Source organism: Eublepharis macularius, chromosome 1, assembly GCF_028583425.1.
Source record: "Eublepharis macularius isolate TG4126 chromosome 1, MPM_Emac_v1.0, whole genome shotgun sequence".
NCBI classification, from domain to species: domain Eukaryota; kingdom Metazoa; phylum Chordata; class Lepidosauria; order Squamata; family Eublepharidae; genus Eublepharis; species Eublepharis macularius.
Window position 1 is genome coordinate 177,922,198 of NC_072790.1, and position 14,829 is coordinate 177,937,026.

The 14,829-nt window shown below is 39.9% G+C and overlaps 1 protein-coding gene across 1 annotated transcript; it reads right to left on the bottom strand.

The window, feature by feature from the left end:
* Positions 1-1,076: 1,076 nt before the first annotated feature.
* On the bottom strand, positions 1,077-10,383 carry PCARE (photoreceptor cilium actin regulator). The gene is made up of 3 exons (XM_054995032.1): positions 7,968-10,383; positions 6,605-7,889; positions 1,077-1,206 (listed from the first exon to the last, which is right to left on the bottom strand). The coding sequence occupies exons 1-3, from the start codon at positions 10,381-10,383 to the stop codon at positions 1,077-1,079; spliced, it is 3,831 nt and encodes a 1,276-aa protein (XP_054851007.1).
* Positions 10,384-14,829: the final 4,446 nt, after the last annotated feature.

The following is a 14,829-nucleotide window of genomic DNA, read 5'->3' on the forward strand; positions in this document are numbered from 1 at the left end:
CAAAAAATAAAAGGGGGTGGCTGCGACATCATCAATGATGTCACAGCCACTACCACCACCACCTACACTTGAAAATCCTGATTATTTAAGGCGCATGCAGAACAAAATAAACCAACCCCACAGCAGTAAAAATGCAAAGGGAAGGCATGTGGAAGAACCATGCCCAAACCGATTTCGATGCTTGGAGATCAACTGCTAAGAAAATCAGGAATAAACTGAGTGTGTGGAAAAGCCTCGTGTTCTACAGTTTGTCAGTACTGGTAAATTGTAGATGGCTACCAGGTGCCATATCTACTCAGGGTTTACTATGAGACGTGTCTGATCACATCTGTCTACACAGTAGTTTGCTTCCATTTACACTGTACAAACAAAATGGATACTGAAAGTAGAGTCAATATTAGTGTAGTAACAAAATTGTGTTCTACCTCACTATGGCTTGGGAGAAAATGATGTTATACTTTTTGTTCTGTACATTAAAGAACAAAAAGTAAGGCTGGTATAGACATGCCTTAATCTGTTAGTTTTAGTTAGTACAAATCATTTTTATTTTTAAAGAACCTTTTATAGATTCCTTTCTTTATAACAAAAGATTGCTGTAAAAGGTGTTTTCAAATACTTCAGTGCATACTCAGTGTTGTTTTGTTACTGATGTCCAAGCAGTCAAATGATGCTACAACAGAACTAGATTTTTTTCCTCACCTCCCCCACCTATAAATATAAATTGGCCCACCCTCTTGAGTCATTTGGAACTGTTTGCTTTGTACGTTCCTTTATATGGCACGTGCACGCTCTGATTGTGACTCACGGTAATTTATATAGTCTTGGGTGCCAGAGGGTGGATGATCTTACTTTGGAGCATTGGCTGAGAGTAGATGATTATTAGTAACTTCAAAATATATTAAATCAAGAAGCAATTGGGTGAGCATAATACATTTCTACTCAATATTCAATCTTTTTTGATACAGGTGCTCTGCACATAAAGAAAAATTAAATAGTTTGGAGCAAGTGTTTGATCATGTAAAGATTCTCAGTCCTTAGGTCTTCAGTCCTTCCAGCTTCCAAAATTAGATCTTCATCTAGTCCTTCTGGAGCCCTTGGCCCACAATATAGAGTTCAAGATGAGAAGAAGACTTGACTGTTCCCTTGACTTCGGAGAAACATGCACTATTCCAAGAGTCCCCCTCTTTCCTAAGCTTCTCTTCCATGCTGTGAAGAGAACAGGTGCTTAAGACAAAAGGCTAATAAAACTGGACTCTTTAAAAAGTATAGAAAACAACATTTTTACCCCTGGATGAGCAAAACCACCAGGCATCTTGCAAAGACCTTTTGTCCTTAGATATTGATTAGTATGCAATTACCAGACTATTTTTAAATCCCAATTTCTATTAAATGAGCCTCTATAAAAGTGCCTTGGGAACTACAGGGAGTTTAGACCCTGTCATAGGAATAGATCCAGAGGAGTTAGCCATGTTAGCTAACCTTTAACCTTTAGTAGCACCTTTAAGACTAACCAATTTTATTGTAGCATAAGCTTTTGAGAATCAAGTTCTCTTCGTCAGATGCATGATACAAACTGTACAAAATGTATCATGCATCTGACGAAGAGAACTCGATTCTCGAAAGCTTATGCTACAATAACATTGGTTAGTCTTAAAGGTGCTACTGGACTCTTTTTGATTTTGTCATAGGAATAGATTTGGAAACAATAATTAGGCTACAAGTTCAGTTCTTTGCATTAGAGACATTTCTGTTGCTTTTCCTTGCCCGGGTAGTTTAAAACCATTTAACCCAGTGTTATATTTTGGAACTCTGTCCCCAGGGAGGTTCGTCTGCCCCCCTCCCCTTGGCTATCTTTTGCCAGGGAGAGAAGCTTTTATTGTTTTGGCATACCCCCAGTAACTGTTACTGGCCGTCCTACCTGATCTTTGTGTTGTGCGTGTGTTTATTGGATTGTTTTTATACTTTTTAAAATGTTTTAATTTTTAAAAATGTTTTACATTCACCACCCTTGGGGGCCCTATTTGGATAGAAAAGTGGCATGCAAATGTTTTAAACCAAATATACAAACACACACACACGTCTTCGGCCAACGCCACTGCTTTTCTTTTGCTGCAAGTGTGTGCAGCCTGAATTCCAGCCTTGTTGCAGTTGCTATGCTGTTCTAGGCTAGCGCAAGTTAAGCAACTGCTATGCACTCCACACAGATTGTCCCGTGTGCGGATGCCTCCTGGAAGCTCACAAACAAGGGACTGAAGGCAACAGCTTTCCCCTGCTCTTGTATCCTCTCCCTCCATAACTGGGATTCAGAGTAACATCAGCATCTGAATAGGCAGCCCTCATGTCATCATTATTCATGTGGTATTTTACAATATCTATAATCCACTTTTCTTCCTCAGAGTCCAAGTGATAACACCCAATGACAAATACCTATCCTCCATGAATATGCCTCTCTTTTAAAAGCAAACTAAGCTAGTGCCTATCACCACATCTTGCGGCAGTGTTCTGCAAGTTAACTACACATTGTGAAATCATATGCTTGTGGTGGTGGTGGGGGGGGGGGTGATGTCCTGAACCTACTCACACAACTGCATTGAGTTACTCTGAATTATAGCATTATGTCCTATTCTTACTTGTCTTTCTTTCTAAACTAAAAAAAGTCCCAATCTCTTCTGTTTCCTCCCACAATGAATAATACAAAGCTGATTTGTTTTCCTTTCCAGGTAAGAATACTTGTTGAAACCACATGGGGAACATTGTCTAAGAACTACACACACATATAAACTATATATACTCTCTCTCTCTCTCTCTCTCTCTCTCACACACACACACACACACACACACACACACACACACACACACACACACACACACACACAGATGTATTGTACGCTCTTTTACACTCACAAGAGTACTTTCTTATATATATAACATGTACCCGAACCCATTCATCCTTCTTTATTCCTTTGGGCTTGTTCTTTTTTAGTTTATACGCCCATTTTATCAGAGGACCATTTATTCACAAATGGGTGTTAGCATACATTTTAAGCATTTAAAGACATTTACAGAGGGAAGTACTGATGGGGTCTGACTCCTGACCTAGTGCAAACATACTCCAGATTGGAAAGATTCAGACACAGAGCTTTGGGCCTGTGGTTTCATTTCATGGCCTATAGTTAAGTGGGGTATTTGAACAGCATTTTTTCTAAGCTTTTCTCCTGGCTGTTGCCCTATGGGAAGTCCTTTCATCTGATATCCATCACTGGACTGAAATAGACTCCCTCACCGCCACTACAAACCCACAGATCCTATTATGGATTAGGAGGATTTATACAGGAGGATTTATATGAAGTGAGCATTGGTAACACACTCTTCAGGGCTGATTTCAAGCCAAAGGCTAGACACTCTGAAGAGCAAAGTAACTCAGTACACCCTCCCATTACATGATCAGATGTTAGTTGTCAGTTCCCACCCAGGGCTTAAAAACTGAAATAAACCAACAACCAACCCCTTGTTACTTATGAAGCTACTCCAGCAGCTACTGCTCTAATTGGGGCCCGTAAAGCATCTCTCACTAGAAGGAAAAATGAATGGTTTGTAGACCATTAATTGGGTGGAAAGGCAGCATTAAAATAGTCTAAATATTGGCCTTGTTTCTGTAATCATTCTGGGATAACAACCCGTGAACTCATTTTAGTCTGAATCCTTGAAGTGAGCAGGAGAGAAACCATGGAAAAATGAGAAAAAAATTAATACAATGTAAATTTACTAAACAAGCAGGATTGTTTCTCTGGTAGCTTAACTGGGCATTCCCTGCAAGCTTAAGTGAAAACAGCAGCCGCATATCTCCTCTTGCTCTCTCCCATGTAACACCAAAGGGGAAAAAAAGTACCACTGCATTGTGAATTCCCTGTCCCACATTCCACATGATTGGCTATTGCTTGTAGGTGTTACTGCACAATAGGATGGCATCAAGTCATACATTTTGCAGTACAAGACTATTCAGTAGCCTTATTTGCTTGTGACCACAGGCCATTGCAAGCTAGGGAAAAAAGTCTAACATTTACCCTACATCAAACAATACACAATGTACAGATTAAAACATAAAACTAGCTATAAAATGACCCAACTAATAATATATCAGATGATGGGCTATCCTATATACCATTAGGCGTGGGTTTCCTTGTATCACCTATTCACATTTTGGGAAACAAATTTCTTTCTAAATCTTCTGGGCCACTAATGTGCAAACACACACAACCCCAAAGCTAGTACATGAGTCACCTATTTTTTCCTCTAACAAGAAATGTTTCATAGTCTCAATGAGACATTCCATGTAGAAATTCTGCAATCTTTGTCTACAGAGACAGAGAGAGACATAATGCACACTGCAGCAATTTGCCTCTTCGCTTAGCACCCTTAAACTGATCCAGTACTCACCTATGTTTTATTTACTAACAGAGATAATCTTTTTTGCCAAAGGAATTCCAGAATATTAGACACATGCTAAACAAAACTGTTTATGTAATGTCAAAAAGAGTCCAGTAGCACGTTTAAGACTAACCAATTTTATTTTAGCATAAGCTTTCGAGAATCAAGTTCTCTTCGTCAGATGCCTGATACAGAGACAGTCTCTGTATCAGGCATCTGACGAAGAGAACTTGATTCTCGAAAGCTTATGCTAAAATAAAATTGGTTAGTCTTAAAGGTGCTACTGGACTCTTTTTGATTTTGCTACCACAGACTAACACGGCTAACTTCTCTGCATCTATGTTTATGTAATGTAGCATTGGTTATTTATTGTCATTTTATTCAGTGAAGAACTGGAGCACCATACACTCAAGCTTTAAGAGAAAGGACAGCAGTCTTAACTCTCAGCCTTGAAATAGGTCTATAAAAAGGTGAATATAAAACAGATATTTTTTTTAAAAAAATTAAACAGTCTCTCACTCGTTTACATTTGACAACCCTTATAGCTCAGTACTACAAATCATTTGTGCAATTAAGCACCTTGGTCTCAAAAATCTAAAGAAGCTGATGGAACTGGGTTACCTCTTTTAAATTTTGTAACATTCCTAATTGTATTCTTAGTTCCACCAGCTTGCAGTGTGTAGTACTAAATGGCAATATGGGAGAGAAGAGGAGCTGCAAGGCTGCTGCTATTAGAAGTACCTACATGGATTTTATAATGACCACTTAAGTCTGAGAGATTAGGAAATATATAACTGTCAATTGTGTGCATGTTACTATGTGATAAACAAATCATCTGTATTGTCCTGTTAAGGGATGAGACCCTTAGTTCCCTGGGTTTCTGATCAAGTGTGATAAATTCTCCTTACTACTTTCTACAACTTTACAAGCAATTGCTAAAACATCTATGGGTTCCTTATTAATCTTATCTCTTGGGATAACAACATCCTGTTAAATAAGTCTTAACCAGGTCAGTCTTCTCACACTGCATAATGACAGCAGAGCACTCCTCTGCCTGTAAGTGTTATAACAAACTGATCAATACATGCAGGACACACGTACAGGCTGAAGGCTGCTCCTGGTTTCTCCAGTTCACATCACTATTAGAGCTAGTGAGAGGCCTTGGTTCCAATACCCACTCTGCCATGAAGCTTGCTAGGTGATGCTGAGCCAGTCGCTTCCTTTCAGACTGATGTGCCTCACAGGGTTTGTGTGAGCATAAAATAAAGGAGAACCAAGCACATGCTTGGTTCTTCCCCCTTGGTGGGAAGGGTGGGATAAAAATGAAGAAGATGTTTAGAATGACCGATAAGTCATATAGGTCTGACATGCATGGGCCCAGGCTTGCCCGGTCTCATCAGATCTTGGCAACTAAGTACAGTGGGTGCTGCATTTGGATAGGAGACTACCAAGGAAGGCCAGAGTTGCTACACAGAGGCAGGCAATGACAAATCACCTCGATTAATCTTTTGCCTTGAAAACCCTATGGATCGCCCTAGGTCAACTGTGACTTGACGACACTTTATATACACGCGCGTGTGTGCTTTAAACTGCAGTAAGAGGTGTAGCTCATGGAGTAAATATTGCCCGTGTTAAACTAATATGTATTACATAAATGAAAACCAAGGAAACACACACATATATATACACTGCAATACTTTAGTGTTAAATTGGAAATCAGAGTCCCTTAAAAAGTAGGCACAACTTTCCCACCTTAGATTGTTCATCTTTTTATTCCACTCTTTCTCCAAAAAACTCAGAGGTATGTTATTCTCACAATGCTTAAGATCTGACTATCTGAGGTCACCCAGTCCTTTTCATATTTGAGCCTAGACTTTCCTAAGCCTGTGCCAATAGTCAACCCCCTCTGTGGTGTGGGTTGCCAGGGAATGTGGCAACTCACATTGAGGTGCTATAGCACCTCAGTGAGGGCTTTCAAAAAGAATATGCATATGGAACCTAACAGTACAACTTTAATCAACCCTTAATCAATCCTATCCACGAGAACATTACTCATGTGTGCAAGAAGTCCTTGTGAGATATCAGTGCAAAAAGGCAATGTTGTTGCTCATTTTAAGTATAAAGCAAGGCTATACATCTGTATGCAACATAAAGGCTTTTACAAAGCGTTCCTTACCTTGCTTGGCTAAGCACAGGTTCGCTAGCAGCTGAAGTAAACAATGGTATTGGAAGCGGGAATCCTGGCCTGCGGTCAGAGAAACTTCTCCTTATGAAAGGCTGGGGATTGGCAACATTGACGGCCATCCTCTTCTGTTGCTCTCCACATAGCATAGGATGTGTGTTATTCCTCTGTGTAGATAGCTCAGAATGACCCTTGAGGATGGCATCTGTGGTGGAGTTGTTAGATGGCAATGGTGGTTTGGCTTCAAATAAAGAAGAAGTGGCTGGGCAAAATATTGAGTGTGCATTGCTGACAATCTTGGGGGAGGCAGGTTGCTGTTCATCCCCTGAGTCCAAGTTGTTTTGTAATCCTTTATGCAACCTAGAGGGAGAAGCTGGTGGGGAAGGTGTCATTGAGAAAGGAGGTGGGCTTGGTTCTCTGCGGTGGGATGGTGGACTGAACACTTTACGTCGGGTTGGTGGGCTATGTTGTTTGCGTCCCATTGGAGGGCTAGGAAGTTTTTGTTGAGTTGGTGGTGAAGGGAGTTTCCTGTGAGTTGGAGGGCTTATTGCCTTAGGGCTTGCTGGAGGACTAGGCTGCCTGTAGACAATTGGAGAGAAAGCCTGATGGATGTGTTTGTGATGTAGTGGTGGGCTTGGGAGCCTTTTCTCACTAGGTGGTGAAGAAGGAGGTGTCCTTGCTGGGGAAACTCGCTGAACAAAACCTGTTGTTTTCTCACTTTTCCCAATTGAGTTAAGAGAGCCTTGTTTTTGAGCCAAAGCTAGAGGAGCTTTGCATTCCTTGCTTGCTGTGTCACTTCCTTTCTGTTCTGGAATTTCTTTGGGATTTTGAAGTGGTATTATTTTATGGTTTTGCCTATACAAATCTGCAGCCTCTTTCATTTCATAGTCCCTGTGGGATGTTAATGGGGTCTCTTGGTGGTAGTCAGACATTTGGGTGGAATTCAGCTCCAAGGAATATTTCCTTGGTGTAGAGCCCATAGTGTTTTTCGATGTTTTCTTGGCAATGCAATTGGGACTGTTGCGATTCTTACTTGGTAGCAAGTCAATGAAAAACAATGAAGCTTTCATTCGTTGAGAAATTTGAGAAATTTTCTTAGTGGTGCAATGCTCAGTCATCTTGGTGGGCTTGTTGGCAATTTCTGAATAGTTGTCTTCTATCCTTGCATCTTCTGGAGATTCAGTTGAATCAACTGAGAGACCCACTAACATTTCAGGAGGTGGTGGTGGAAGGTTTTCTATGTAGTCTTCATCAAATTCTTCATTTGCATCATTACCACCTTCATTTGTGTTATTCCCACCTGGAAGTACAGGTTCAACAGGAAGACCAAAATCACACTGGGTTGGGTTAACTGGACAATTTGTATCACCTATGGGTGAAACTCTAGATTTCTGGTTTAAAGGGTTAAGCCCTCTTGGAAGTGGAAGGTTGGGAGTAATGCTTGGAAGTCCAAACTTTCGGATACATTTTATTGGTCCCAAAGTTCTCACACTTACAGGCTTAATGAGGCCTTCAGCAGGGGTGAAAGTTTCAATGAGCTTTTTAACAGATTTATGAGGTGGCGCACAAGCAACATTGTTTACTCTCTGTGTCCCAAGAGGTTCATTTTCTCTGCTGGATGTTTGATCCTGTGCAATTGTAGTTGTTGTGACAAGCTTTCTACATTTCCTTCCATCAGATTTCTTGCTGAGAGCATTTTGATCATGCCTAAGCAAAGGGACCTTATCTTGATTAGGTAATATGCTGAAATTTTTAGCAAGAGATGCCTTGAGTTTATTGGTGGCAGATCTATGCACAACTTCCTCGTAATCTTGCAGTTTGGATTGTTCTTTTTGATTCAGTGTTGTCATCTTATGTTTTGTTTCTTTATTTTCATTGTGTGTGTAAAACATTTCCAACTTTTTGTTGAGGTCCTTTTGAGTCCTTTGAAGCTCTAGAAGGGTTGGATCCTCGGCATGACTTCTAAGGGACTCTGCAGACCTAGATCGTCTCTGTTTAACTTTAGTCTTCTGGCTTCCCGTGGCTGTACTAGGTCGTTGCACCTGGGCTCCTCTTCCATTTTCATCTTCTGTCCATTCCCTCTTTCCAGTTCTTGCTGGGACAAATTTGATCTTTTCACTTATGGCATCTTTCATCTTCAAAATAATCTCTTCCTTCTCAGGACTCTCCATTCGCTTGGTAGAAAGCCTCTGTTTAATGTCATTTGATAAAGGAGCCGTTGTTGGTCTTTTAGGTAAAGCATTTTTTCTTTTTTCCAACGTACTATCACTTTCTTCCTCTGATAAGCTATTGTTGTCATGGTCTTCAGTTGTGGAAGAAGCATCAGTTGATTCATACTCTTCACGTTCATCCACATGAATGGCATCAGAATGCCCAGAGTTAAGAGACATTCTGATGTCAATGTTTTGATGTTGGAGAACAGTATCTATACATTCGGCTCCTCTTTCGGAAGAAGATGTTATATGAGCAGGAGGGTAAACTATATCCTTAAAACGCCTTTCGGCTGCACAGTCATGGGATTTGCTTGTGGCATATACAGAGGTACACATCCACTGCTGTTCTCTTGCAGATGCTGTTCCATTCCAAATAGTCTCATTTAGAGAGTGGTAAGGTGAACAAGAAACACAGTTTGCATGTATTCCTTGTTTATCAGGGAAGTTCAAGTCTTTGACAGATTCAGTGTCAGCACCAATTCCACTGTCTTCAGAACAGAGAGCCCTGTCATCAGGGTGAGGATGAGAAGACCCAGCTGTAGATGCTTCAAGCAGTTTTATTGTCCGGAGCAAGCGTTCATCAAAACCTTGTTTTGTTTTCAGTTTTTCTTCTAAGCTGCTACCTGCAGACTGCAAAAAGCTGCAGAACTCTTGAAGGACCTCAGAGGTCAAAGAGGCCACAGTTCCATTTAACAGTTGCATTTTGTTGACTGTGTACTGCAATAACTGCTGCAAAAGATCTGGTTGCTCTTTTGGGTTTCCTTTGTCAGCAGGCCAAGATAAGTTCCCACCCACTTCTTTGAGAAGGTCTTCTCCATCTTTGGCAATTTCCTCCAGAAGGTGGTTGATTTCATCAAAACGAAGCAAAAAAAAGCTCACCATTTGCTGTAAAATTAATTGTGTTTCTGTAGCCTGATGGGCCATCCACAAGATGATCTCGTATTTGGAGAGGTTAGGGTTTAAATAGGCATATGTGTTCTTATGAGCCTTAACAAGCAGATCTGGGAAATCCACCTTTTTCTCTTCTTTGCATATACTTGCACAGGATTTTTCCTTGATTTTGCAATGACGATTTTGTTTTCCTTGCCTGCTATTCTTTTGTTTCTTTCCTCTCTTTGGGTTTTGCTTTTCATTGTTTTCATTCTTGTCTTCTAGAACAGCTTTTCGTGATTTGCAAGAGTTCTGCCTTTTTATTTTCATATTTCCAGCCACATATTGGTGAGACTCAGTCAGTTCAGACATGGCTATCTCAGTCTCTGAGACCAACCTGTCAATGTCCTTCTCTTCCTGTTCAGCTTCAGGAAGTGAAGGATCCTTAGATGAGGAATGGAAATTAACATTTTTGTCCTCATCTGATGTGTTGTCAAGGGAATGATCCTTACCCTGAGTCTCTCCCTGATACAAGTCATCAGTATCATAAGAAGAGGAGCCCTTGATCAGCGATTGAAGTGAGACACCTTCACTCTCTGGATCAACTGACAGGATACCCTTATTCAAGAGTTTGCTTCCATGTTTTGCATTGTGATTAGCAGTACTAATATGCGAAGGTGTGCAACCCATTTTACTCTCCCTTCCCAGCTTTCTTTGCTGCTGAAAAACATCCAGTTGATCAAGTATGAAATAAAAAAGAATAAAAACTTACAAGTTCAGGTGATGTTAGGATCTGACAGTTCTGAAGACATTTTCATCATCCTGAATAGTTCCAAGTTTGTGGATTTCCTTGTTGGTTATTAGGGACTCCCCACTCCAACTTTCTCACTGCCCCTTTTGATGAAAGTGCATAGCATTGTAACAATTTCTCTTTGCTTGCAAACCGGCAGCCCAACAGCTCTCCTGCTTTTAGAGCCAGTGGATTTAAGAGTATTCGTGTATCTCTGCCTTGACAGATGTCAACCAGAAATAAGATTTTAAGCTCATTAGGCTAAGTAGCTCTTAGCGAGTTTGTTGTGCTTGTAACAGGGCTTTCTTTTTACATTTTGAGACAAAGTCGCTTTGTATGTATTGCAATACTTTCCCCCTGCTTGTCTTCATTTCTACACTACACTTGGAGCTTTGAAATCCCAAGGAAGAGGCAGTTGTACATTAGTCAGCTCTTTGAAAGAACACTTCAGGGCAAAATGCCAGCTGAATTAACACCTACAAGGACAACACATGACCTTGGGAAGAATAATGAAGATCAAGAAGGAAGCACGAGACACAAAGTTGAAAGAGATGAGAGACAGAAAAGCCTATTAGACCATCCAGCCAAGATTTTTCTGATCTACAACTTCAAAACAATACTTTCTTCTGACACTTCCAGTATATTCAACTGCTTTCCTACCTCCAAGAGTATTTTGACTTGCTTCAACTGTCTACCACTGTAAATCCTGAAACCTAATATGCCACATTGCAGATTTTTATTGCTGTAGCTGCAAATATTCTGCTTCTACATAAAGTGTCCAAGTTGGATAATGGATACTCAGCATCTTATCCGTGCTCAGCCATGAACTCATTGGGACACTGTAGTCAAGTCACTTCTACTCAACCTAAACCACTTCACAGGATTGCTGTCAGAATAAAATATGACAGCTTTTTGGAAGAAATACAACTGTGATGAATGAAGGATGAATCTTTAGCAGAATCGGACAAGGTGTAAAACTGGCTAGAATAAGAAATTTTGAACAATAGGGCAATAAATGATGGAAGAGGGGCAAAGAAGGGGGCAGTCAATGTAATCTTTTACACTATCACATTAAGAGAGCAAAAAAAGCATCTTTACATAACAAAACTTCTGTTTTTTTGCTGAGTTTCTAATGTTATATCCCTGAGGATTTGTACTGCTCCACTTAGCACTAGTAATGCTGTCAATTACTGCATTCGTTCTCTTCGTATCAGGGTCTGAGAGGAATGTTGGATAGCAGTATCAGTTGCAGGAAATAAGCACTGGGCAGCAGCAGGTGGGTGGTACATCTGAACACCTGGAGAAAAGGGAAGAATTGGCCAATTTTCTCCCATTTCTGCTATTGCATTCTATAATGTTGTTATTGTTAATATATCACTTGTGATGGCACAATTTGCTTTCAAAGAAGTAATTTTCATGTCATGAGAATGAGACTGTATTACCATTCAATGAGTCATGAAAAAGAAGTGAAGAGGATTTACTTGGCTGCACTGATCAGCTGCATGCATCTAGATCAGACATGTTATTTTAATTAATAAAGCAACAAATATTACAAATTGGGGCAGTGAACTAGTTCATGTGTTTTCACAAAAACTGTTTTAATTATTTTGTATGTAACAGTTTTAGAAGGTTAATTGATTGTGCAAATTGTGCATTATTAAATCTTGTACTGAGCAACATTTTATCAGTACTAACACCCTAATTATAGTGGGCAATTTAATATAGGTTTCATATATGGTCTTACATTTCTGAGGAAACCTGCTTGCATAAAATTGATTTTAAAAAATCTACATCTGAATGCCATGTGATGTAGGGGGGGAAATGAGGCTTTTTTTGAAGGAGGGCATAAACTCTGGAATAACCAAATTTATCCAGAGGTGATAGCTAAGTAAACATTTGAGCAGATGCAATTAGGAAACATCATCTTAATTCCAAAAAAAGATTTGAAAAGGAATGGGCTTTGAAAGAGCACAAAGGTGATCTTTATAGCCTCTTTTAGGTTTTTCTGATAACTGCTGTTGCTGAGATGGATGTTTCTCCATTTTTTATGTTGATGTAGACATTAGGTTTCCGTTACAGTCGCTTGCACATGTGAACTTTTCCCTAGACTTTGGTTTTTATTTTCTGAGAAATGCTACACATCCTTGGATACAAAATTATGCACAGGAAAATGCTTAAACTGTGTACTTCTTTTGTTTTTCCCTATTCTGATATAATTTTCTGTTGCCTCTGCTTTTTTTTGAGTATTTACAAATGACATTGACTGGAAGCAGTTCTTGGGTAGCCTATGAATTCATCACTGGAGATACTTTTCTCAGCATCAGAGCACAATTGCATTCAGGTGCATATTCAGTGTCAAAGGCCAGGAAGAACATAAAACAGGTGGTTGAGTAGACTAACGCAAATGTCCTTTAGGTAATTTTGGATGGGTTCCAAACCAATTTACACCCAGTAAAAACAAGTGATGTAATATGCCTTCACAGAATCCAGGAAAAGAAATGTCACTGAAAATTCACAGAGATGATAGATCCAGTCTCATGCCCAAGGCTATTATTAATAATTTTAATAACATTTTAGTAGAATATTTTTACAATTCTCAACCCATGAATCCTTACACCACCGTTGTGAGATGTTAGAAGTCAAAACTGTGAATTGCCCAAGACCTCCCAGCAAGCTTCAGAGTTCCCATAAACCAATACTCGATGCACTACACAATATATTACACTCCTGGGAGACCACACATGAACACACATGAAGCTGCCTTTTATTGAATCAGACCGTTGGTCCATCAAAGTCAATACTGTCTACTCTGACTGGCAGTGGCTCTCCAGGGTCTCGTGATCCTTTTAACTGGGGACACCAGAGATTGTTCCTGGGATCTTCTGCATACCAAGCAGATACTCCACCACTTAGCCGTGGCTCCTCCCCAAGTTGCAAGCACTGCCAGGGAACCATTCACTTCTCTCCCATGTTATGTATATGTGTTAATTCATAAGATCACTCCCCCTTCCCCTGCACCCACATTATTCCAACCATGGTAATATTGTTACTTGCTCCTTTCTTCTGTAGGCGGTGAAGAGTTCCAAGGCTGTACTTATTTGGATACCCTTTGCAAGAGAAAGCATGGGAGATTCCTGGCATTTTGTAACATTCACTTTATTTACAAATGCATGAACAAGACAGAGGTGGAGACAGAAAGGCAGTAGATTTGCTATCCCATATCCGATTAGATCCTGAGAAAGAGAGGGTGGTGGTGGTGGAAAGATCCTACTCCTGGAGGTGCTTCAGCCTGCTCACAGCAATGACTCTCTCTTCCAGAATTAAAACTGCTCTATTTTCACACACACAGCCACACACCTCAGTACCTGACCCTGCCCTTCAGATGGAAGAGGTCACCTCCTGCAAACTCTGATGGGTACTTCATCAGATCCATTGGCTGACCCCATTAAACACTTAGCTAACACTTGAGGAAGCATCCACAGTAGCTTAGGAATATTAATATTATTTTGCTATAGGGCCTGGCTTCTGTCACCCATTACAACATTAGGCAGTTGAGTCTTTCATTATTTTGAGTATGATGCTTTGGGGCTTAACAGATCCTCCCTCCCTCTATTAATCTTAGCTGAAAATCTGATAAGGATACAATATTTATAAAATAAAATGAATAAAAGCAAACTTTATTTTAAGAATCATGCAAAGTTGAGGATATTCAATCACATTTCTCAATGTCTAACCCAATACCAGAAAAATATAAATTAGTCAAAAGAATTTTTAAAAAAGACAACAATAAAACTAACCTTTCTTAATTTATCAGTAATATCTTTCTTCTCTAACTACTTCACTTTACAACTAACTGATCTCCTGTTTCGAAATCCCTACGGTATTTTCTCCTTAGCTCTTCCTTTCAGTCACATCCTCTTGTTCGATTAGAACACTTCAGCCTCCCCTCTCTGTTACTCAGATTACTTCTCACACATACTTCTCCCTTCCCAGCCAACCTCCTTCCCTTTTAAACCTTGTCTCAAGAACCACGTACACAATTCACAACATTATAGGGCATTATTTACAGTTCTTTCATGCATTGCATCACAATGTGGACCCTCCCTGGCTTTCTGCCTGTTCCTTACAGGCAGAGAGAATGAATGCTGTCAGTGGAACCACATTAGTTTTCTTACAGGTATGGCTTGTATAACATGCACACAGAAATAGATTTAAGAATCAAGGCTTGTATACCATACACATAGAAATAGATTTAAGAATCGTCACAAGGAACCATGACAAGTGTAATTCTATGAGAGCACCAAAGGGGCAATTAACACAAGTAAATTAGCATGTTAATAATGCAG